Source organism: Manis pentadactyla, chromosome 1, assembly GCF_030020395.1.
Source record: "Manis pentadactyla isolate mManPen7 chromosome 1, mManPen7.hap1, whole genome shotgun sequence".
Lineage (NCBI taxonomy): Eukaryota > Metazoa > Chordata > Mammalia > Pholidota > Manidae > Manis > Manis pentadactyla.
In genome coordinates, this window is record NC_080019.1 from 223,130,129 (window position 1) to 223,153,492 (window position 23,364).

Genomic DNA, 23,364 nt, shown 5'->3' on the forward strand with positions numbered 1-23,364 from the left:
TCAATTCTTCTGGGTATATGTACCCAGGAATGAAATTGCTGGGTCATATAGTAATTCTATGTTTAACTTGTTGAGGAGCCATCCAACTGTTCTGCACAGTATCTGCATCATTTTACAGTCCCACCAAAAATGTAGGAGTGGTCCAGTTTCTTCACATCTGCACCAACACATATTATTTTCCATTTTTTAAAAATATACACATTGTAGTACTGGTATCTTATTGTGGTTTGGGGTTGCAGTTCCCTAACAACTAATGATGTTAAACATCTGCATGTGCTTCAGAGTGCTTTCTATTACAAACTTGCAACTTTAGAATAATTTTAGATATACGAAAATGAGCAAAGTTTATATAACACCATTTTAATAACACGTCTCCATATTAAAAGTACTGCAAGGTGTCTCTGTGCCTTCTCTCCTTCTTCCATTTTGGGTTTTGAACTTTTTGATAGAGAAATATGTCACTGGAAAACATTACAGTTATTAATGAAGGCTCTGATACATTATTTTGCATACAAAACCATGGGGTAGGTAACATTGTAGGACATTAGGAATTAATAAATGGGTGTACACAGCATAATGATTAAGAACATGGTTTTAGTAACACCAGATCTGAATGCTGGTTGTGTCATCTTGGGCAAGGTACTTAACCTCTCTGAACCTCAGTCTCTTCTATAAAATAGGGAGAGCATCTACCTCATAGTGTCATTATAAGGGTCAAATGAGAAAATGTATTGAAAGCACTTAACACAGTTTTTTACAATAAATGCGATGTTCACTTTGTTTGCTTGCTTGCTTTTTAAAGCACAGAATAACCACCTAATTTGTCTATGTTCGCATAGCTGGTTAGGGTCCATGGGAGACCATCATTCTATCTCTGCATCCTTCATTCATACACGCATGCATTCATTCATTCTTCAGATGAGTTGGGCCCATGCTATGTGTGAAGTTGTGATCAAGATGCTGCTAACATCAATAGTAGTAAAAATCATGGTTCTGGAAGCAGAGAAATCTTGGATCAAATAGCAATTGCCGTTTCCTAAGTCTGTGATCCTGTGCAAGTTATACAGTTTTGTCAAGCCTCTGTTTCCTCATCTGTAAAATGGAAATGTTAATAGTCCTTGCCTCATAGAGTAGGGGGGACTAAATAGATGCATCGTCTAAAGCATTTACCAAAATGCCTGGCCCTCTGAGCACTCACTCAGAAAATAGCAACATCATTTCTATCAGTATCATAGGTTTGACTAAGCCAAAGACAAATTATTGTAAAGATTTAATGAGATAATAAATGCAAATATTTAGAGGAGTGCTTGACATAAATATGTTCAAATATAAATGTTACTCTTTTTTTGTCTTTCAACCATTTAAAAATGTAAAACCATTCTTAGCTCTTCAGTCCTACAGAGAAAGGTTAAGGAGTGTATTTGGCTGTGGGCCAAAACCTCTGACAGAGTGCATTATATGCAGAAAGGATAGATATGAAACATTCCATGAAACTTTTATTTCAGTCATACCTGTGTACGTGTACGACAGAAATAAAAGTTTCATGAAATGTTTCATATCTATCCTTTCTGCATGTGATGGGTAGTGAAGCAAAATGCATTTCTTATTGTGAACAGCAATCAAAAAAGCTTGGAAACGTTCCCCTGGAGAAGGGCCTTGGTTATCTGGAGAGCACTGTCAGGAAATACCAGCTTGCTTTAGCAAGTGGATTGCATAGCTTTAATAGTTTTAGGCTTTGGTGGTGTCAATTAAAAAAATAAAGTCATTAAAAGATGGTATGTTAAAATAAAAATAATGACTGATGGTGAAGTTGTGTCTTGTTTTAAACAGGGTAACCTAGGATTTGAGTGAAAAAATAATTGCTATTTGTCTGGTTTTTGCTCTCATCACTCAGCTGTGAGTGTTCCCAGCACTCTCTGGATTCTACAGGAAAGGTCACAAGATCAAGGTCAAACATCTGAAAAATGCAGATGCTGTGAGTTTGGAAGCAGAAACATTCCCAAGCATATGCCAGCTTGTGCACTCACTGAAGCAGAGGGCTAACTTAATAGCTAAAACTGTAGGGTCTTACAATACTTCACTTAATTCCTCAGTTCCCTGCTGCACTGAAAATCCTTAGGGTACCCAAATTCAGGCATGTTGAATTTCTCAGACAGGAGTGTCAAGAATGTTCAGGATACAAGGACTCCAAATTTGGGCATTGTCTCCCAGGGGAGGTTGCTCATAACCACTCTGGGTTTGGCTAAGCTTCCCCTTACCTGGGCAATGGTCCATAAAATTTAGTTTAAAATTCTAGGAACGTGCTAAATCTGGAAAGTGAATAATACAGTTTTTAAGCCCTCATTCATCTGGCTACAAGATTTTGTGGGAAACAGTTTTCCAAACATGGCACAGTTCAAGGAGCAAGGCTGCTCAGATTCCAGATTGCTTCATTATCCTGAGTCATTTTCCAAAACTCCACCTAGTGTTTGCTGGATCAGCTTTGTGGCAAGACAGAGTTGTGCTTTATGGAACCATATATTTACAATGTGGGTGTCTGCAACCATCTGAGAACTCTATGACTGGCTCCATAAAAAACACCTTCAGATACCATAATGTGATCATAAAACTGGACTTTGTCATTCACTTCCTAAAATACTATTTAAATAAATTAAGGGGGAAATATTTCTAACAATGGCCCCTTTAATTTCTGAAGCCATGCTTACAAATTACAATCCTTCCTAATGAGATGTCCACCAGGATCACCCTGGGCTCCCAGTCATTGAATTGACCAAACACTATTGAATCAGTCTGTTTTCTTCTCTGAGCTTCCTCAGCAAAACAAAAACAAACAAACAAACAAAGTGTGCCTTTTAGTTCTGTTTCATCAGTGTGTAGTATGAATTGACAAAACAAGTATTTAGTCAACACTTGTTGAATGAAGGAATGAATGAAAACAATCTACCAACTGTCACATTCACCATCTTGGAATATTTCATTCTTTATCAGTTTAGCATACGAGAAAGTTAAGATTCATTTTAGAACATTCGAAATTGATGTTATGGAGTTTGACAAACCATCTGTGTTATACAAGTATAAGGTTTGACTAGCTTCTTTTGTAAAGGGTTCAATCCTGCACTGTTGCCAGATTCAGAATATCTTCAAAATATCTCTCAAAATGTGGGCCAACCACTGCAGATTTGGTTGAAATCAAACTCCCACTGCATTTGAATTTGGGGCATTTTAGGTATCTGCAGAAAAGGTGACCCTAAGAGCCTGCTGAGGAACTCATCTTGATGAGGTTTCCCTGAGGAGTCCCAAGTGCACACACCTCTGCCAGCCTTTCGTGAGGTTTGTGACTCACTTGTGTTTATTGCCAAATCCACTGAGAAGTGGGCAGACTGTACCTCTACTCTCAACAATTGAAACTGAAAGCTTTAATATAGACTGAAATTTCTCTGATTGCTTTTCCCATCTGTTAGTGAAAATCTCCTTCCTTCTGGGATTGCTAAACCTGATGATGTAAACTGCGCATGGCTGTCTTTCCTGGCTGTGGGGAGAAGGCCAATCTGTACGTAGTAGGAGAGAATGAGGGCAACAGAGGAGATCGGGACCAAGGGGTGATGGAGAGAGAAAGCTGAGGGCGCTGTTTGAGCCTCTTCATGTAGCCATGCAAAAAAGTAGTTTCACCTCTGGCTTTGCCAGTTATGTGAAATAATTCATTTCCTTTTTTTGCTTAAGCTAATTCATTTGGGTTTCTGTCCCTGGCAACCAAAACATCCTAATACAAATAATTACTTTAGCTTCATTCAGAATCCTAAATGAGCATTAGTAGGGCATTGGTTAAATACTTTTGGAAGATTGAAAGAATGGAAGGTTATTGACCTATTGAAAGTGGTAAATATAGATCTTTGTTTACAAATAGGAAATTGATGGTATACTGGTGAGTGAAAAAGGATAAAAAGGATTATTTTAGTCGATAAATTAACAATACTGTAGTTCTCCCTTATCTGAGGGGGATTTGTCCCAAGAACCCTAGTGAATGCCTGAAACCATGGACAGTACTGAACTATATGTTTTTTCCCTCTACATACTTATCTGTGATAAAGTTAAATTATAAACTAGGCACAGTGAGAGATTAAGTTCAATAACTGAAACCACAGAAAGTGAAACTGCAGATAAAGGAGGACAGCTGTAAATCCCAAACAGAAAGTGAGAGAGAGTTTAAGAGAGTGGACTCTGTGTGTGTGTGTGTGTGTGTGTGTGTGTGTGTGTGTGTGTGTGTGTGTGTGTGTGTGTGTGTTGTGTATTTGAATTGACCAAAGTCCGGGAAGAAAGACACCCAAATGTAAAAAGTAGTTGTCTTTTGCTAATAGACTTTTGAATGACTTAATTTAAGGCTGCCTTTTTACTTATCTATTTTTTAATTGTTTTAAAAAAACTCATATTATGAGGGTATCTTTTAAAATATGGACATTCTACCCTTGTTTTCAATGTGTATTTCCCTCCTCTGTCATTCAGTTCTGTTTTAGTGCAATAAATTTATTGCATAATAAGGAAGAAGAAGAAATATAGAGAGTGAATACCTTCAATAATGAAATCCTGTATTATTCAAACATCTATCATGTTCAAATTACTTTCATAGACGTTGTGGGAAATAGAATAAAAGAGATACAAATGTCTATTAAGAAAATGCAAATACTATTAGGGTATTTGGTGGGGTCTTGATAATATGGATAAATGCATTAACCACATTGTTTTTTCATGTGAAACCTTCATAAGAGTGTATATCAATGATACCTTAATAAAAAATTTTAAAAAAAATGCAAATACTTTTTACAAGGAAATTAATATTATCAGATATATTTTCAGTGGAGTTATGAAGGATGTATGCTAAGTTGGAACACAAGTGTTTTATACAGCTGAACCACTTAGGAAATTTTAGGAAAGATTCTGATGATAAATTCTTGGGTTTCTCTTGGTTCCATAGAACCAGCATTGAATTTCAAATCTTCCAGTTACCACTATGCATTTTTCCCCAAGGAAGTCAACGAGAACACTAGCCAGGATTAAACTCTCTTCCTAGAGTTGCTTCTCTGGGGTATTAAAATAATAGTGCACATGTGATGTTGTGAAAGTTTATAAGAATTAGCATTTTACTTATTTTTGCCTGGCTGAAAGTACTAAAGGGAAGAGAAAGTACTATGGTCAGAGAAAACCACCCATCTGTCTCTCCATGTGAGACAGAGGACAAGTTATCAGGTGAATCATGGAAGTGCTGTGGGGAGATGATTAGGAAAATGGCCCTGACTGATATTTACCTTCTATTTGGGCTAATGCTTTCAATCTCCTCTGTTAGTTGGCTCTAAATCACCAGTTCGGAGTCAGTTACCTTATTGCATACTAACTATTTAGGCTTATATCTATAATACATGCCTCTTGATGCATTCTTCAAAAGTTAAAGGCTAACCAATTTGTATGTGTTCCTTTATTCTACAGCTGACTTATTTCCTATCCTTGCAATTTCAGAAAAATGAGGTAAAATACCACTGTTGACTGCAATTATGAATTTCTTTAATCACAACTGGAACACTTTGGGAAGAAATGTATTTTGGAGAAAGAAAAGAAATAAACAATTTGTTTGTGGGATATTTTTTCTTTCCATAAGTGGAGCTAGCTATAAAAAAATAAGGTCTTAATTTGTGCAGAGCTTATTGTGTTCTAGTTTACATCTCATCTGAATCCACTGTGTTTATTAAGAGCTCATTATTGAAATTCTTCTGCAATAGCAGTATTTGGCACATCACCTGTACCCACAGATCTCCAAACACTTTAGAAATGTTTGCAAATTAATCCTCTTTACATTCCATTAAATTATTCAGTCTTCAGAGCCTGCAGATGGGCAACAGGAGATTGAATTCCAGAGTGGAATACTGTGTTCCTTCAGATTAAAAGGAAGAGATAGGAGGGTGACTTAATTAGTGTGCACACACTATGTGGCAGGTTCAGGAGCCAAAAAAATGCTGTTACTCAAATATGCTAAATGGCAGATGGCCACATCCTATACTATGACAGGATGGTTCTGAGCATGGGCCTTGGTGGTATCTCTGGGTTCACACCCTCGCTCTTTCACTTCTAAGCCCCTGAGCAAGTTTCTTCTTTCCTAGCTCCACTTTCCTCCATTGTAAAATCAAGGGCATACCTACCTCACATGGTTGTAGTGATGATTAAATAAAATAACGCATGCAACTGTCCTGGCACACATAGCAAGCCTCAAAGTTACGCACTTTATGGCATTGTTTTTCCCACTGGAATGCATTGCTAGTCATAGCCTAAGTAAGAAAAGTCAGAACACGCAGGTCCCATTTTACATATATTCATGAAAAAATCTATTTGAAGATGACATAACTATCAGCTCTTTCTAGGTAACAGGCTATACAGTCTTTGGTTCTAGTCACCAAATCTAAAGGCTTTATGGCAAAAGTCACATATTATACAGTTTAATGTCACATTTCATCCATGCATTCAAAGATTCAGTAAATATGTATTGTGCAAACCCATGCAAAGCATGGGTTTACATGCTGAGTATTCAAAGGTTGGGTAGGATAGATATTATTTCTGTCCTGAATTCCTCTTCCAGTCTGGGACACAGGACCTGGACCTGGCAAAACAGACTAGACAAAAAGGGTAGGAGGAGGAGCAAAGAACTTGAGAATATTGTAAGTTTAGTGCCTGAAAATTGGCAGTCTTAGCTGCTTTGCAGGTTCAAATGACTACTTTTGTTGTTTCTGGGATTATAATATGTGTCTCTATCTCTCTCTCCATCCTGCCCTCTTCAGGTATCTCTTCTTTTGCTGGGGTTATTCCACATCTAAAATTGGAAGTTTGTTATATCTTTTTTTTTTTTGCCCTTTCAGCAGGGGATACCTGGAGTCCTAGAAGGGGCAGATGGTACTGCTGCAGTGGGAGAAACTACAAAACATCTGATCTCACCCATCCTTTGACTCCTTCTGATGGGAGTGGGAATCAGATTGGGAGCCTGGGGACCACTGATTCTAGGCAGGTGGTGGTGGGGTTCTTGGCAAGTGATCAGACTGCTGGAATATGAAGTGCAGAAACACACAAGGCCATGTTTACTAGTGATTTGTAGGGGAATCACTGACTCTAAGGTGACATGCAAAAACGCGCATTTTGGTAGAAGATCCATTTAACAAATACTTGAGCACTCACTAGGTACAAGGCATCAGTCTAGGAACTGGGAACATCAATAAACCAAACTGCCAAAGTTCCCTGCCCTGCTGGGGCTGGCACTCTAGAGGGAGAGGTTGACCACAGGTTTATTTTGCAGAAGGGTCTGTGACATAAGGAATGCTCAGGAACCAAGATGTGGTCCTGGACATTGTGTACCAGCACCATGTAAGAGGAACCTTAACTGTCCAGATTGCAGAGCCCATCCCTGATATTCTGACTGGCTGGAGGTGTGTCTGGGCTTGGGAATGAATTCTGTGAAGCGTCCACTCATTTTAATCTAGTCAAGTGTAAGACAAACCGATGACTTCTGAGAGTGGAGGCTGGAGATGAAGTTTCCCTCACCATGAATCAAGGAAAATTGGCCACTTCCTTCTTTCACAGATAGTACAAAGCAATGCAATTTCCAGTTCTGGATATCCCAACAGAGAAGGATCAACATTCTTCTATTTTTATCATCCTAGAATAGCACCCTACAAACAGTGCTTTAAAAATATATTTAAATGTATGCCTACATGTTTTAAGCTTTCTGAAGGGAGAGGTATTATCATCTAACTTGACACTCCAAAATGATTTCCTAATTCTATTTCCAAATACTGCTACTACTAATATGTTTCTATTTATGTTACTTTGTAAGTACTTATTTACAAGTGTTCGCCCGTGTAAAACTCCCAAGAACCTTGCGAAGCATTGTTATACTCACTTAACAGGGGAGAAGTGAAGGCCGGGAGGCGTCACAGAGCTCGCTCAAGGCCGCAGAATGTTTGCAGCAGTGGGTATACAAATCCCAGAGGCCAGCTCTCAGCTCAGACGTCGGGGGCATCCTACCCTCTCTGAGTCCTTTCCATTTACCTCCCTTATTTAGCACTCGGAATGTCTCCTACGACTAAAGATGAACAAACAAGTCATAAATCGCTGAGGAAAAAAATTGCTGAGAAGAGTGCTCCCTGGGCCGATCTGGGGAGTGTTCAGGGGAGGACAAACCTTCCCGGGCACAAGGTATTCCTTCTGTTGGCAACCCCCCGAGCGGGCTCCGAAACCTAGCCGGACAGACGCTCGCTCTACTACCGCCCCGGGGCGGCGCCAGGGGGTGGCACCGACCCGCGGACTGCAAATTCCGAGAGGTGGCTACCGCTCCCACGCCCCCGCGGGCGCCAGAACTCGGGTGCAGATCCCAGTCTTGGGGGTGAACTTATCTCTTCGCCCCGGGGCGGGACCGAAGGTTCCCGTCTCCCCCAGAAACTCGAGTCCTGGACAGATGACTGGCTCCAGAAGTTTTTTTGCTGAAGGAGCAGTTAAAAAGATAGATTCCTTTTAAGCTTGAAGACCGAACCCCCTCTAGCCTTTGGCTTCTGTCCCTCGCCTATAGTTTTTCTTGCGACTTGAAAAGTTTCCCCAAAGTTTAAGGTGCAGGTATATGTGTATGTGGGAGCATGCGAAGTTCGCAGGAATCTCAGTTTCGGGGGAGGCAGTCCCGAGGGACTCCCAGCTCCCACTCCCCCCCACCTCCCCAGGTGGCGGAGACACTGGCAGAATCCGCTGCAGGACCCGAACCCACTGGCGCAGTGCAGGCGGGGAGCAGGCTCCCGACTCAGGTCCCGCTCTGGGATAGAGGGAAATGCGGCGGGAGGTGCAGGTGGGGGCGGACTTGCCGGGCTGGGTGACCGACAGCGTCGCCAGCCACTGGCCGAGGGCGGTTAGGAAGCTTAGGCCGGCGTGAGTGCGTGCGTGTGTGCGTGAGTATGAGCATGAGGGTGAGTGTGTGAGCCTCCCCAACCCCCACCTGTTTGAAATGGTTTAAAATGGCAAAGCCAGACTGCCCCTGTTTCAAAAGTTGCACACAGTGGAGTAAAACACGTGGGCATCCCTCCCTCTACCCTCAAAGGGAAGTGCTGAGCCGAGGGCACTTAAAGAAAAGAAAGAATAAGAGGCAGTTGAAGACCGGTAGGTTGCCTTATTGTAGCGAATCGGTTTTAGGACCCAACGGGAAGCACTTTGGAATCTCTCCCTTCGGGAAGGCGAGGTGGGGCGGGCCGGCCGGCTGGAGGGCGCTGGGCGCATGCGCGCGCGTCTCCTTTCGCCGGCCGCTGAGCTCCGCGGCGCGGAATAGAATGAACTCTAACAAAACAAGCCGAGCCTTTGTATCTGCTTAAAGGGGCCGCAGGCACTTCCCTCCTGTCCCCCCAGCCCCCGCTCCGCAACCGCGTCTCCAGGGCTCCCAGCAACTGGCTGCGAGGGCTTCCCTCGCCCTCAGGAACAACCCGCCAGCGAGGAGAGGCGAGCCAGGCGGGAGGCAAAGAGGAGACACCGCATTTCTGAGGCAAGAAAGGAAGGAAGGGAGGAAAAAAAAAAAGAAAATAGCCCAAACGGCGCACAGTGGACTCTGGCCCGGAGAGCACGGTGGAGCGCTGGAACGTGGGCTAAAGAGCACCGGAATGCAAACAAAGCTCGCGGGCGCCTGTGCACGGCTCGCGGGGAAGCCCAGAAAGTTTGTGTTATGATGACTTGAGTGCGCGAGTGTGCAGAGGATCGAGGCTGCCAAGTTTCTCTCTCCCTTTGCGTCATCTGGGGGGGCGATGTGCCCCCCATGAACCAGAGGAGGCCTGGGGGCTTGTGCTGTGGGGGCACCTGTCTCTCACTTTATTATCCTTTTTCTGTGGTGGGGGGGAGAAGCGTAACCCACCATGTCGAAAGTGATTCAGAAGAAGAACCACTGGACTAGCAAGGTTCACGAATGCACGGTGAAGAGGGGACCCCAGGGCGAGCTGGGGGTGACAGTGCTGGGGGGAGCGGAGAACGGCGAGTTTCCGTATGTCGGGGCGGCGGCCGAGGCGGCGGGGCTCCCCGGCGGCGGCGAGGGCCCCCGGCTGGGCGAAGGGGAGCTGCTGCTGGAGGTGCAGGGCATCCGGGTATCCGGCTTGCCCCGCTACGACGTGCTGGGAGTCATCGACAGCTGCAAGGAGGCCGTCACCTTCAAAGCCGTCAGACAAGGTAAGAGCAGGCGCGCCTCTGGGAGGCGCCCTCAGAAGAGGGGAGCGGCCTGCAGAGTGCCCCCCACCCCGTCTCGAGTTCTCGCCTTCCTCCTCCGAGCGCAGCGTAGGGGCGACGTTGAGGCCGTGTGCCCTGTCGTGGTGACACCACAAAGTTTAACAGAGGCTGTGAGTGCATGGTCGGCCCACCTGCGTTGGAAGACCGGGTTGGGTTTGCGCCGAGCAGCAGGCGGACTTATCCCCGGCCTGGTTTGCCAACCTGTTATCCCAGCCACCAGGCGCCCCGCGGCTTCTCCCGCGCCGGGAGGAGCGCTGGGGAACTGAGGCCGGGGCAAAGCGGACGCCTTCCCGGCTCCCTGGGGGCGCGACGCGGCGGGCGCCGCTGCTGCATTCCTTTGCCACTTGTGTGGTTCCAGACTTGGAGAAAGGGTATGAAAGAGGAGAGGGTGAACCTCCTCTCTCAGAAAATCAGCTTCACATGCAACCCTCCTCCAGGTTGGTGAGCGTATGACCGCCCTGTGGCTCCTAAACCACCCTAACATCCTACGTTCACCTCACAGCAGGGTGACGCCTGTGTCTCCCCCGTGTGGCCCGGCCCCAGGCGTGGTGGGTGGAGGTAGGGGCAGGGGGAGGTGGGTGAGGAGGGACATTTCTCTCTGCTGGAATCAAGCCCAAGTTTATGAGGCCGCCACCACCATCCTCATTGTTGATGATGATAACGATACTACTATTCACTGTGAGCGTGCTTTGTGCCAGGCTCTATGTAAAATGCGTCCCTTGCCCTATCTTATTCTGATTCACAAGAATTCTGAGAATGAGTTGTTGTTATAAACCCCATATTACAGATAAGGAGCCTGGCACTGACATTGATTGAGTTACCTGCCCAAGGTCACACGTACCAAAAGTGAGTGTTCGCTCTCTTGCTGCAGAGTTTTAAGCATTGAGGAGGAAGAGGCAGGGGAATGACCCTCCGGGACTGGAGGGGCTGACTTGGGAGGAGGGACTGGGAGCAGGTTCCTCTCTGGGTACTGGGCAGAGAAGTGATGACCTGTTTGATGGCTGCTGGTAGTGCGGAGGGCCGTACATCTGTCTGTCGCAGGCAAGGGGTGTCCCTGTGTCAGTCCGTCAGAGAAGGGCTTCTTCCCCTCAAATCCCCTACGGAACGAGCCCCAGAATGCAGGTTCTCCCCTACGAAAGCACCAGAGGAGCTAGCAAAGTTGAGCGTGGTGAAAAGTTCCCATATGTGCCTGCTGGCTGGAAGGGCAGGCAGCAGCTGGAGGAATGTGTTAAAGGAAAGGAGGGCTGGGCTGGGCCCGGCTGGGCTGAGCTGGGCTGAGCTGGTCCCTTCTGGCAAACAGGCCTATTCCTGATGAGACAGAGGAGCTGGGCAAAGGGTGCAATGGGGCATTCTGCTAGCTTTGGGAACTGGGGGGATAACACAGTTTTGGAAAGCTCCTTCCATTTATGTCCTCATCTTCCACTTGGGTGCGTCTTCCAAGAAGTCCCCAGTGTTCTGCCAGTATGAACAAATCCCTCCTCCTCTGGGCCCCCCTAAACGTGTCCCTTGTAGTTTCTCACTACTATGAACAAGAGTTAGGTCCCTCTTCCTTCTCACCGAAGGGAGATTATTACCATTACGACTAATAAGTGCTCAGTAACAGTGAACTATTTTTGATATGTAATTGAAATTGAGTAGTTCTTTATTTCTAAGAGTAGCTTTTAGTATCAAGAACCTCGATTCTGAATTTAATGCCAGTATCTGGATTATTAGGACTTGATAGAACTGTAGAGAAAATACTGTGTCAAAGCATTTGATGGGAGCAGCACCGAGTCTCTCAGTTAAGGGGATTTTGGAGAAAGGGCTGGAGGAAGGCCAGGCAGGGGTTCCTACCCATCTAGTGTGGGGGTCCTACTGGTGCTAATGCATCCTGTATGGGGGCTTGTTTTCAGTGTGCAAGGTAGTGAGTGTGTGTGGCTGAACCTCCTCCATTCAAGGTTATCAAAGATCTGGGAAACCTGGAGCCAGGGCTGCCTCATCACGGAACTTAGGAAGTGTTGGTCAGATAATCAAGTATGTTTGGAATCAGACATGTCTGGGTTGAAACTATAGTGTCTCCAGGTTGTTTCCTTTCATCCAGAACCATTTTGTATACTGCACAGGAATGTTCATAGCATGTGTGTGTGGGTAAGTATACTTGTAATGGGATACAATAAAGATACTCGAATGGTGTGGAACCCACTACAGTGTGAAAGCTCCTATTTCATGTAATAATTACACAGGCACACTTCGTTCTTCCAGTGTCTTCATTACACAAAGATGTCATTAGAGCATTTCACTAGTCTTCTGCTCACACTTTCGTATAGAGAATATGATTTAAATTATATGCCAGGATTTCTCTTACTGTGTCTTCATTACTGTGTCTTAATCATATTAGGCTCATACTTGGTACATAGTAAAGGTAAATGGTACTTCTGTGTTGTCGCTACCCTGAGCCTAGCCACTCCCAGGGAGACAGTCACTCTGGGTGCCGTCTGTATGGAAATGTCATGGTCTTTTTGTGGGAGAAAATTTTGCTGTTTCTATTTCATAGCAGCTCTGGAAAGATGAACAGACCAAAATAGTACATAGCAAATGGTATTCTATGAAGTAGGACTGGATTGTGAAATAATCAAGCTCAGTGGGTCTACCAGGTTGGAGTTGGTTCATTTTAAATGGAGAAGAAAGTCTTTTGTCACAAAGCCTGGGCATATATGTGTATGTGTGTATATATGCACATATGCATATATGTGTTATATATATACATGCACACATGCTATATATGTGCATATGTTATATAAAATGTTATTTTGAACATATAATAAAGCAGATATACACACACATACTTTTTAAGTGTTTATTTACCAATAATAGAGTGCACAGATCTTGAGTATATAGTTTGATGAGTTTTGACAAATATACGTTCTTATGATATCTTCACCCAAATCAAGATAAAGACTATTTCCATCTCCCCAGAAATTTCCCTCATTTCCTTTTCCATTCAATCCCCCACACTTCCCCCACCTCCTCCACAGGCAAAGACTGTCTCATTTCTTTCACCGTAGATGAGTTCTGTGTTATCGAAATTCATGCAAATGAAATAATGCAGTGTCTGGCTTTTTTCACTCAACAAAATATTTTGGGGCTTTCATATTGCTGGATCATTGTTTTTTATCACTGAGTGGTATTCCATTGTGTACACATACCAGTTTGTTTTTATAATTGCTCCTCGATGGACATTTAGACTATTTGTCACTTTCAGCTATTATGAATAAAGCTGCTATCCATGTTCCAGGGGCTCCACATTTTTGCCAATCTTTAATCTTCACTGTTTTTTGGATTTTAACTTTTTTAGTATATGTGGAAAAACAAAAAAGTCATTAAGGAAATTATGCTATAGGATGTAGCTAGTATTTAGTAAGCACTTTAGAAGGTGCCAGACACTTGGCTAAGCCAGTGCTTTATGGGCATTTTGTCCTTTATTCCTCACAACTGGACTCAGATATCAGAAACTGAGGTCCAGAGAGCTTGGGTGGCTTTTCCAAGAGTCATACAAGTGGCAGAAGTGGAGCTGGAACTGAGCCGCGTTGGATTCCCAAACCCATGCTTCCTAAATCCTGGGCCAGTGAGTTTCAAAGTAGGTGTTAGTGTCACCTGGGAACTGGTTAGACATACAAATTCCTGGGCCTTACTCCATTCCTACTGATTCCTTTGGGAGTTTGCTCAGGAGAGTGAGGCCTGTGGGGTGTTTTTAACAAGCAACTCTGGTATAGGCACAATTCCAAGAACCACTGCCCTAGGTTATTGTTTGATTTTGAGGATATGGCATCAAGTGACGCAGGTGACCTGGGTTCCAGAACAAGGCTGCCAACTGTCATCTCCACCAAGTCACCCTCTTTGGGCCTAAGTTTCTTCATGTCAGAAATAAGTGGGTGCACCTCTCCAGGTCTTTGCATTTGTAAAATGCTGGATTCCATGAATAACCCAGACTCCAGAAGTTTGAAATGGATGGTGTGACTGTGGTTTCCCAAACAGGTAATATCATAGGTCATGCTTTCACGTTTTTGTAGGTGAGTTTTGTGGTTTTGAAAATTACCCAGGAACTGACACTGTCCCTCCACATGTTTCTTTAGACAGAATGGAGACATAAATAGGACACAGTTGAAACACCACACCACCACCACCAGACCCTTCACCTCACCATAATGGGGGAATTACAACCACATACAACTGGATATAGTTCTTTCTGCCTTTTTGGGTTTTGTTTTGATGCTGTGTGTTTATTTTGACCAATGGGACTGTATTATAACAGCTCTGTAACAAACTAATTCTGCTCTCATTTTAAAGCACAGTGCCTCGTCTTTTTTGGTTTTCTGGCGAATTCTTCTTCAGGGTCTCTGGGCTTGCTGTTTTTGTCCGCCAAGATGGTCAACAAGATTGACTTCTCTCCTAGTGTCTCTTCATGGAGCTCCTCATCCAGTGGAATGCTGCTAAACTTTAACAACAGGCTCTGATAGAAGGCTTATAGCATAATGGAGTTACAAGAGATGCATATAGTCGGTTCTCCAGAGGCATATGAGCTGGCCCCAGCACCCCACTGACTCCGTATAAAATAGTTCTAGAGTCATGTGTCATCCCTCATCCCAATCTGTGTCTTCATAGCCTTGTCAATTTCTACCTCTTCTCCCACTAGAATGTAAGGCCCATGGAAACAAGAAGCTTATTCACCCCTTATGTGTTCACCCTACTCTTTCCCAGCACCCAAACAGTATCTGGCAAATCATAGGTGTTCAATAAAATTTATTAGGTGTATGAATGAATTTTCCATTTTGCTTTTTATTCAGATTAAATGCAGACTAGGCCATTTACTTCTTTCCCCCTTTTCTCCCTATTCATCTGTTATTTCTTCTCATTTAGGATTCTAGTATGTTCATTTTCTCATCACCAGATCTTTCAATCAGCTGATTCCCTGTGTCAAATAATTTATACTGAGCTATAAATAAATAAATGACCGACAAAGCTTAATGAATTACATTTCAGTATTTCTGCTTGTTGATTTTTACTGGAGTTTAAGAATTGAAATTTCAGATGTTCGGCAGGCAGGATGATGAGGGATTTTTCTGTTTTCTGTTGATGTAGGACCTGCTTTTTGTCAATATCCCTAAGAGTGACACTTCACCTCCGTTTTCACGTAGCATTGTCCCTGTGTACAGTTTTTCCAGCCAACAGCGAATCAGGTCTTTGCTAGAGAAAACAGTTCTGATTTTTGTCTTCTCTTTGCTCTTAAACTGTGCTCTGTGTTTATATGTCTTTTTTTTTTTTAATTTAAACTTTCAAAAATCAATCTGTTTTTTTTCTTGGTGCCAAAAGACCACTCTCCAAATGATATTTTTAGGTTACACTCTGGAACATTCCACAGCTTTTACAAAAAATAATGCAAGGACAGGCAACCAACTTGTTCATTGTTTTCCAGGGGCCACCCTTTGCCAATGGCTGTGTTATTTAAAAATAGATTAAATCGACCTTATGATGCAGTGGCATACAATTGGCTCACTGCATTTATTGGCATTCATTCCCCAGCTAGTTTTGGATGGCAGAATTGATGATATCCACCAAGGGGAATTAAGTGGTTTATAAGAGAAAACATTCTGACATCTCCTTACCACAAGGGTTTACATGAAGAATGTTACTTTATAAATGATGGTTATTTAATGCAAAACACCAGTCTCTGATGTCAGTGGTCCCTTCCTTGAGTTTGTATATATGTGTAACAGGATATACTGATTTTGTATACACTGAGAATAAAGGCTGTCAAATTCGTTAAGGGTTGACATTCACATCCTAAATTAGTAGGTTACTGCGTTCCTGCCTGTGTTTTTTGCAGCTCATATGCGAGATCTATAACCTTGAAAAATCCCTAGTAAATCCAGGAGCTTTGCTATACTGCACGTCTATGGATGTCTGCATCGATATAGCATTTCTTGTGAGTTTGTTTTGGTTTTTCCACAGCTGAACCCCTCCTGGACCTCAAAGACATACCTATCACATCAACTTTTCCTCTGAATAGTAAAATGCCTTGTGGAGTGGTCACTGTATTCTGGATGTCAACCTTTCTAAAGGGATGTAGCAATATTAAAACATGTAATTTGAACAGTGTCTTTTATAAGTAAATAATAATCTCTTCTTATAGCCAACAAATTGAAGAATGGTATAATCTATTACTTATAGTCATTTATATAGTCTCTATCTCAGAGTAAAATCCATAGCCCTTGCATGACTCACAAGCCCTCCATGGTCTGGCCCATGCCATTTCTTCTCTCTCCCCATCCATGGCCTGCCGGTCCCCACTTAGACATCCAGAAGTCTTGCTCCCTCATGATTTTCAGGTCTTTCCCAGATGGCACATTCTCAGTGACATCGCCCCTGACCACATTATTTACAACCATAACTCCACTGCCACTTGTCCCCTATTTCCCTTCTTTGCTTTATTTTACTCCATAGTAGGGAGAGCGTTTAAAAAATAAGCAAGTTCCTTATTTTGTCTCTTCTTCTAGAACATAAGCTCAGGGGCAGTGATATTGTTGATCTACTTGCCACTGTATCCCCTGTACTGAGGACAGTGCCTGGTGTATAGTAGTTGCTCAAGTATTTGTTGAAGGCCCCTTGTCAATTTAGAACTAGAAGTCTCTCCTAAGCTCAGTTGCCTCCGGAAATTCTGAAGTTTGAAAGTCTCTGAAAACCTAGGACACTTGTGATGGATCACATTCAACTTGATAAGGGTTTATCATTTGCAGTCTATGACTAGGGATAAGTAGAGCTTAGCTGAATGATGTAGGAATATTCTTGAAGACAGTAAGTATTGCTGGCCTTTCCCAGTTGGTCTTCGTGTTAAGGGGTTAGGGCAGCACCACACAGTGTGCCAGGGAACTTTGTAACCTTTCACTGCCGAATGCATTGTGAGAGGTTCTCCTGGCCGCTGTCAGCTCTGTGTCTATAGACTTCTTCTGTTACCATCTCCAGCTTTGTGAGAATGAGTCACATAAGAGAATGACATTTTCCCGGCTGAGGTGTCAACCCCTCCATTATTGCCTGTGAGGCATTTGGGTGCACCTTTAATGGGATGCAGTTATGTTTCCGACAATAAGGCTAATCTTTTACCTCTTTGGAAGACAAGATCGAAAGCTCTCTTTATGGACAGTGGCTTGATGGTGCAATTAAAAGGTGATTATGCTCTGATTATAAGCCATGTTTCAAAATTATTGCTGTATAAAGTATTAACAGGACTGTATGTAGTGCTGCTTATAAAATAATCCACAAATACCAATTTACTGATGCGTTGAGATTTATAGGTTTTGGACTCAGGCTGACCTGGATTAGAAGCCAGACTTTCCGGTGACTCAGGTTGAGATATTTCACCTCTTTATGGCAGGATTTCCCCCCTCTGAAAATGGGGGAAATGATACCTTCTTCCTAGGGCTAATGGAATAAGATGGGGAGAGTTAAATATGCCAGGTGGTCCAGAGCCTGGCACTTATTGAGTGCTCAGTAAACGTTTGTTTCTGTTCTTGTTTGAATGTTCCCTGTTTGAAAGCACTTGGGAGAGAAGAAAATCTCTTGAGAGATAGAGACTGTGGCACACAGTTTCCTGGAGAGCTTTCAAGTCTAGAAAAAGCCCTAGTTTTTCTTCATGATTCAGATGCCACTTTTTAAAAAGGCTGAGGCCTGGATTAGTTCAGACAAGTAAGAAGGAAACCTCGAGACCTCACCATGTGTCGGTGGAGGTCGGAGCTGCCTGAATGCCCTCATTGTCACCATTGACCAATTGATGCTAATGATCGTCATTAGGCCCCGGTTGTAGGAAAGGGTAGAGGGAGAACAAGTCCTCTCCCTGTTTCCTGGGAGTCCCAGGCAGGCAAGAAGGATCCTTGGCTCTGAGGTCTTCTGATCTTCTTGGCATCATACCTGGGCCCCCAAACCATGAATGGCCAGGGAGGCAGCGGGGCTTGGTGTTAAAAGGGTTTGTAGTCACAGTGGTTGGGTTCAAACCCAGGGGCTGCCACTTGCCCACCGAGTAACCATGGGCATGTTAACCGCCCCAAACTTCAGCTTCCCCATTGAAAATGAGAATAATAGCTACCTCAGAGGGTGTTTGTGAGAAAACGTAGGCAGAACACGTAATGCTCCACTTGGCCCGTAAGTACTGCTTACCAAAATACTTACACAACAGCAGCCATAATGATTTCCAGTTGAGAAGTAGAGATTCGTCAGTGAGTTCCTCGAAACAGTGGTTTTTCAACTAGGGGTGATTTTGCCCCCCAGGGACATTGGCAGTGTCTGGAAACATTTTTGGTTGTTACAACTCGATTTGGGGAATGCTGCTGGCATTTAGGGGTGGTGCTAAACACCTACAGTGCACAATACAGCCCCAACAACAGAGAATTATCCAGCCCCACGTGGCAATAAAGGCTGAAGTTAAGAAACTCTGCGTTAAGGTGTAACTTTATGGTCGAGACAGGCATTTGAGTTAGGCCATTATATTAATCAGCAAAACGATTATTTATTATTCTTCTGATGTGTCACTGCGACCCAAGTTTTGCCTCTGTAGATGAAGTCTTCTTCTCATCTTAGCCCTGAGAAAAATTATTTGGAAAAGTCAAGTCATGTATCCTGGCCCCCAGGCAGCCAGCATGGGTGAGGTTCAAGTTCAGGTCTGCTTGGTTCCCCAAATTCTTATCCTAGGTTTCCACACTAGAAGTGTGTTGACTCCATAGCCGGGAGCCCCCCGTGATGCCCTTTTACTGGGGGATCAGTGTGGATGTGCATCTTTTAGGCTGGGCCATTGCCGCCTGAGACAGTGCAACATGCCTGGTGACCCCGCTGAAAGTAGTCTTCGAAATAAACAATGGATTCCCCAAGTGTTTACCGGCCAGAACACAGGTATTGCTTCACGTATTCAAGCAATTCTCCTTCTTTGCCATCTTTTTTTGTTTCCCCTGACCTCCCTCACCAGCACTGTGGATTCCTTCCTCATGCACATCATGATTTGCAGAGTCACCACAGTGATTTGCAGAGTCACCTACCTAATGGTAGGTTTGTGTCTCCGTCTCCCATCCGGACCTTGTGTTTCTTGAATTTTTGAAAGCAGCGTCCCTGTTTTGTGTCTCGTTATAATCTCTCTGCCCTCTGTAGGTGCTCAAGAGAAATCTGTTGAATTGAATTCTTTTGAATAGGCATAACTTTGAAAAAATAAAAATAAAAGAAAATCTTTCCTAAGAGCTTGCTGGCTGGAAAATCCACAGCTTATTTTTAAGGCATATTAAATATACTTAGCCATATGTCTGACTTTTCTGTGATGATTTAAGATGGTTGTCTGCCAGTTGTAGCATTTTGAACTGTAGAGAAAATATTGAATTAATTGTGCTGAAGGCTTTTGAGGGCCTTTATTCTGACCACATGTGTGCAGCGATTGAACCTGTTGCTTATGTGATGCGGCTGTGGAAGGCATCACTTCGGCTTGTTTTAAATAGAGGCAGTATTTTACCACCTGGATTCTTGGCCCAGTGTTAGAATTTACATCTGATGGGGAGAGCATGTTCATTTCCTCCTCCAACTATCAACCTGTTTAAGTCTGTGTGACTTGGTTAAGAATTCAAAACTCAAGATCAAGTTGTTAAAAAAGAACTTTCTGGAGCATGTTTTTCTTGTTTTTTGTTTTAAAGCATAGGCATCTAGATTTTGGTATCTAATCTTTTAAAAACTCAAATTATTGGGACCTTGTCTGACTGTCAGTCACTATCTAGAGGTGGCCTGTATTTCCACAGTGTATGCTTTTCTCCTGGTGAAATTTAACTTTTCCCCTTAGTTAAATAATACATACAATATAGAAAGATGTGAATATGAAAAGAAAGTGTATCCACCTTGCCTCTCATCCCACCTCAAGGAAATGCATGTGTTAACACTCTATTTTTGTAGACATATTTATAAATATAAATATATAAAATACATTTAATACATATTTATATTTAATATGTAAAATGGATTATATATATATATATATATTTAATTTATGTAAATACACCCACACCATTTTTTTTTTTTTGACAGATTTTCTTGGGAGGGTCTTTTTCTTTTGAAAACTGGATAATACAACACATGCTGTTTGAGAGGGATTTTTCTTTGTGTCTAACAATGTATCTTGTACTTTTTTCTGCACTACATGATAAATCTGCTTTATCATTTCACAAGCAGTAGAATTGGTTATTTGTGTGATAATATATTAAGCCATGTGCTGTAAGGATGAATATTTAGGTCGTTTCTATTCCTGTTTTACACAACACATTGATGAATGTCCTTTATATACATTTTAGTGAACTTCTTAAGATTTTTTTTTTTGGTTAGATGTCTAGAACTCTTGGCTCACATGAATCCTATCTTTTTAAGACTTAATACCTGCCCTCATGTTGTTTTTCAGATGGTATATCAACCTATATCGCTGCTGCTTGTATGTGAGAATCCTGTATTTCTCCACTTACCTCAGTTATAACAGACACTACCTAACACTGGAATTATTTATTTTTAATGGTCATCACAAATGCAAAGAATGAGTAGGTATTTTAAAGAACAGTAGGGAGTGGTGAGGACTGAGGTAAACTGAAAGGACCTGTCTGGTTCAAAGGGAGCAGTTGCTATTCAACTTTATCCTGTTGCTGATAGTTGGGAATGTTGGCCCACTGTTGCCAGATTTTTCAAGTTTTCAAGAGAATCCAGAAGCCTGAATTGTTAAAAAATGAACTTTGCTGATTTAAAAATGTTAGTTCAAAGTTCTTTCAAAAATATGAATAAACCAAACAGAACACATCTGGGAGCCATATTTGGTCCTCGGGCAATGCGCCTGCAGCCTCTTGTTTATGTATTTGTCTCTCTCACTCAACGTCTCTCACACCTCCTATCTTAAAGAGGAGTAATCACAATCCTTTCTCTTGTCTGTATTTTTTAGGGCCTGGGATAGTGACCAACTCCCAGTGAGGGTCACTAAATGTGTGTTGAAGTGAATAATATGTTCCAGAAGCAGTTCAGGTTGTCACTGTAGTCCACATAAGTTTATTGGAGGCCTAGCTGGTGACAGCTCCCTTGTTCTAGTTGTGCAGAGCTGGGGAGAGGGTCTATTTTGACAGCTGATTATATTTCCTGGAATATTTTGTCTCAGGGTCCTGGTATGCTGAGTCTTAGGAAAGGGCACACAATGGCATCTTGAGGATGACATTTATATGAATATATACTGGTATATATTCTCTGCTCTCAGGTGGTTTTACTGAAAAATGTATGGCTTTATGAATAAAAGAATGAATGAAGTTTGTGTATTCCTCTAAAAGAGATTTTAAGTATCTCAGTTCCTAATAACACGACTTGTTTGAACATTCTACAGATCAATCAGGAGCCTAACCTTTACTCCAAGAGTGGATGCTTTCAGAATACGATTGACCTCTAAGACTGGTGGGCTTCTGTTCTTCAGGGCCAGCATCATATGGTAGAATTGTTTTTGAAACCAGTGTGCAACCCTTCTGCTTCTCTGCCCGTGCAGTGGATTGTTCTGTATTACGTAATTCATGGCAGGAACCTGGTTCGCTTCTCTAGAATAGAGAAAGGGACTAGGGTAATTCAGATTATAAAGTTAGTCAATGCAATTTTTTCTATTACGGAGCCAAGCAAGGAAGGATCTCTCTATAAAGTAAAAAAACTATAATGTTGGCAGCAAAAGCCCAACATGGAGTTCAGATTTTGCTATGTTTGGATCTGGACTGTGTTTCTTTCTCTCCTTTTCTCATCCCCTTCCCTCTCTGTGTACCCACATCAGAGTAAGAACATGCGAATAGTCTGTCTAGGAATTCAAATTGTAGATTGGATATTCTGTATGTAATCTAGCACTTGAGATGTGAGACAAAACTAAGGAGAGTTTCAAGCTGAGACTATGGTGTGGTCTCATCTGCCGCCTTCATTATAATAACCACTTCTGGGGCATACAGAATTCCGTCAGGTTGGTGTGAAATTTGCCTCTTCTAGGATGAGATGTAGCAGGGAGAGCTGATATTCCACGGTGTTTTAGGATGGGCAGTTCTTGATAAAATTCCTGAGTTTTGGTCTTTGGTAAAGAGAAGAGTCTAGTCGTATGGAAGGACGCCATAGTGGAAAGTCACAATTAAGCTCCCCAGTAGTGGACATGAAAACTCTTTAGAATGTACGGAGTGTTATCTCAGTATTGACATGTGATGCATATATCATTATTTACAAGAGAAAAATCAGAGCGATACAATGCTCAACAAAGGAAAATTCATGTAGCTATGCCTATTTCTGTCCCTCTATGTCTGTGGGAAAATACTGCCATAAGGAAGAAAGGACCTGGCTTTCTTAAACTATGTAAATCTGTTTCTGAGACTTTCTACCTAAAAATGTATGCTCGAGCTATTCTATGTGAAATAGTTATCTCAAAGGATTATGAGAAGACATTAATGGGAATGTGATAGCTGGTTGTTACTTTGGAGCCCTTTTTTTTTTTTTTTTGGTGGAAGGGGCTTCTCCAGGAGGTTTAATAAAACATGGTGAGTCACCCTGTTCCCTGAATTCTAGAGGGAAAAATACATTCTGAAAAGGCTGGCAGGGAGATGGGGGTGTTGGTGTCCCTGTGCACCTGTTACTAGGCACTTACATTCACCTGAAGGCTGCAACAGGTTGCAGACAGAGCTGCTTGGAGAAATGATCAGCTTCGGAAACAATGGCCCGCAAATGGAGTTTGAGTGAATGCAAAATACATCATAATTACCTGGAGAGTTTTCAAGCTTTAGGTACCTAGGGGTGACTTCATTAGTGATTCTGACTCATGTCTCCCTGCCTGGGACAGTCCTGATGCCCCAGCTTCAAAGAATGGTCCACAGAATGGCCACCGATTCAGAGTCATCCAGGGTGTTTATTAAACATCAGGATTACTAGACCCCAGCCCAGAGCTATGGCATCAGAACAACAGGAATCCACAATGTTTAAAAAAGTTGTGGCTGATTGTGGGAAGACAAATGCTTGAGACACCCAGCTCTAAACTACTGGCCTTTCCAATTCCAG

General features: G+C 42.7%; 1 protein-coding gene across 29 annotated transcripts in view; it reads left to right on the top strand.

The window, feature by feature from the left end:
- The first annotated feature begins 9,243 nt into the window (after positions 1-9,243).
- MAGI1 (membrane associated guanylate kinase, WW and PDZ domain containing 1) overlaps positions 9,244-23,364 on the top strand; it is a 569,375-nt gene continuing 555,254 nt past the window's right edge. For 12 of the 29 annotated variants that reach the window (XM_057507697.1, XM_057507757.1, XM_057507751.1 and 9 more), the window contains exon 1: positions 9,257-10,218. In XM_057507697.1, the coding sequence (XP_057363680.1) occupies positions 9,912-10,218 (307 nt within the window). In that variant the 5' untranslated portion in view covers positions 9,257-9,911. Of the gene's footprint in view, positions 10,219-23,364 lie in introns of all 29 variants that reach the window. The other 17 variants (XM_057507789.1, XM_036878365.2, XM_036878364.2 and 14 more) reach the window with 8 other exon arrangements.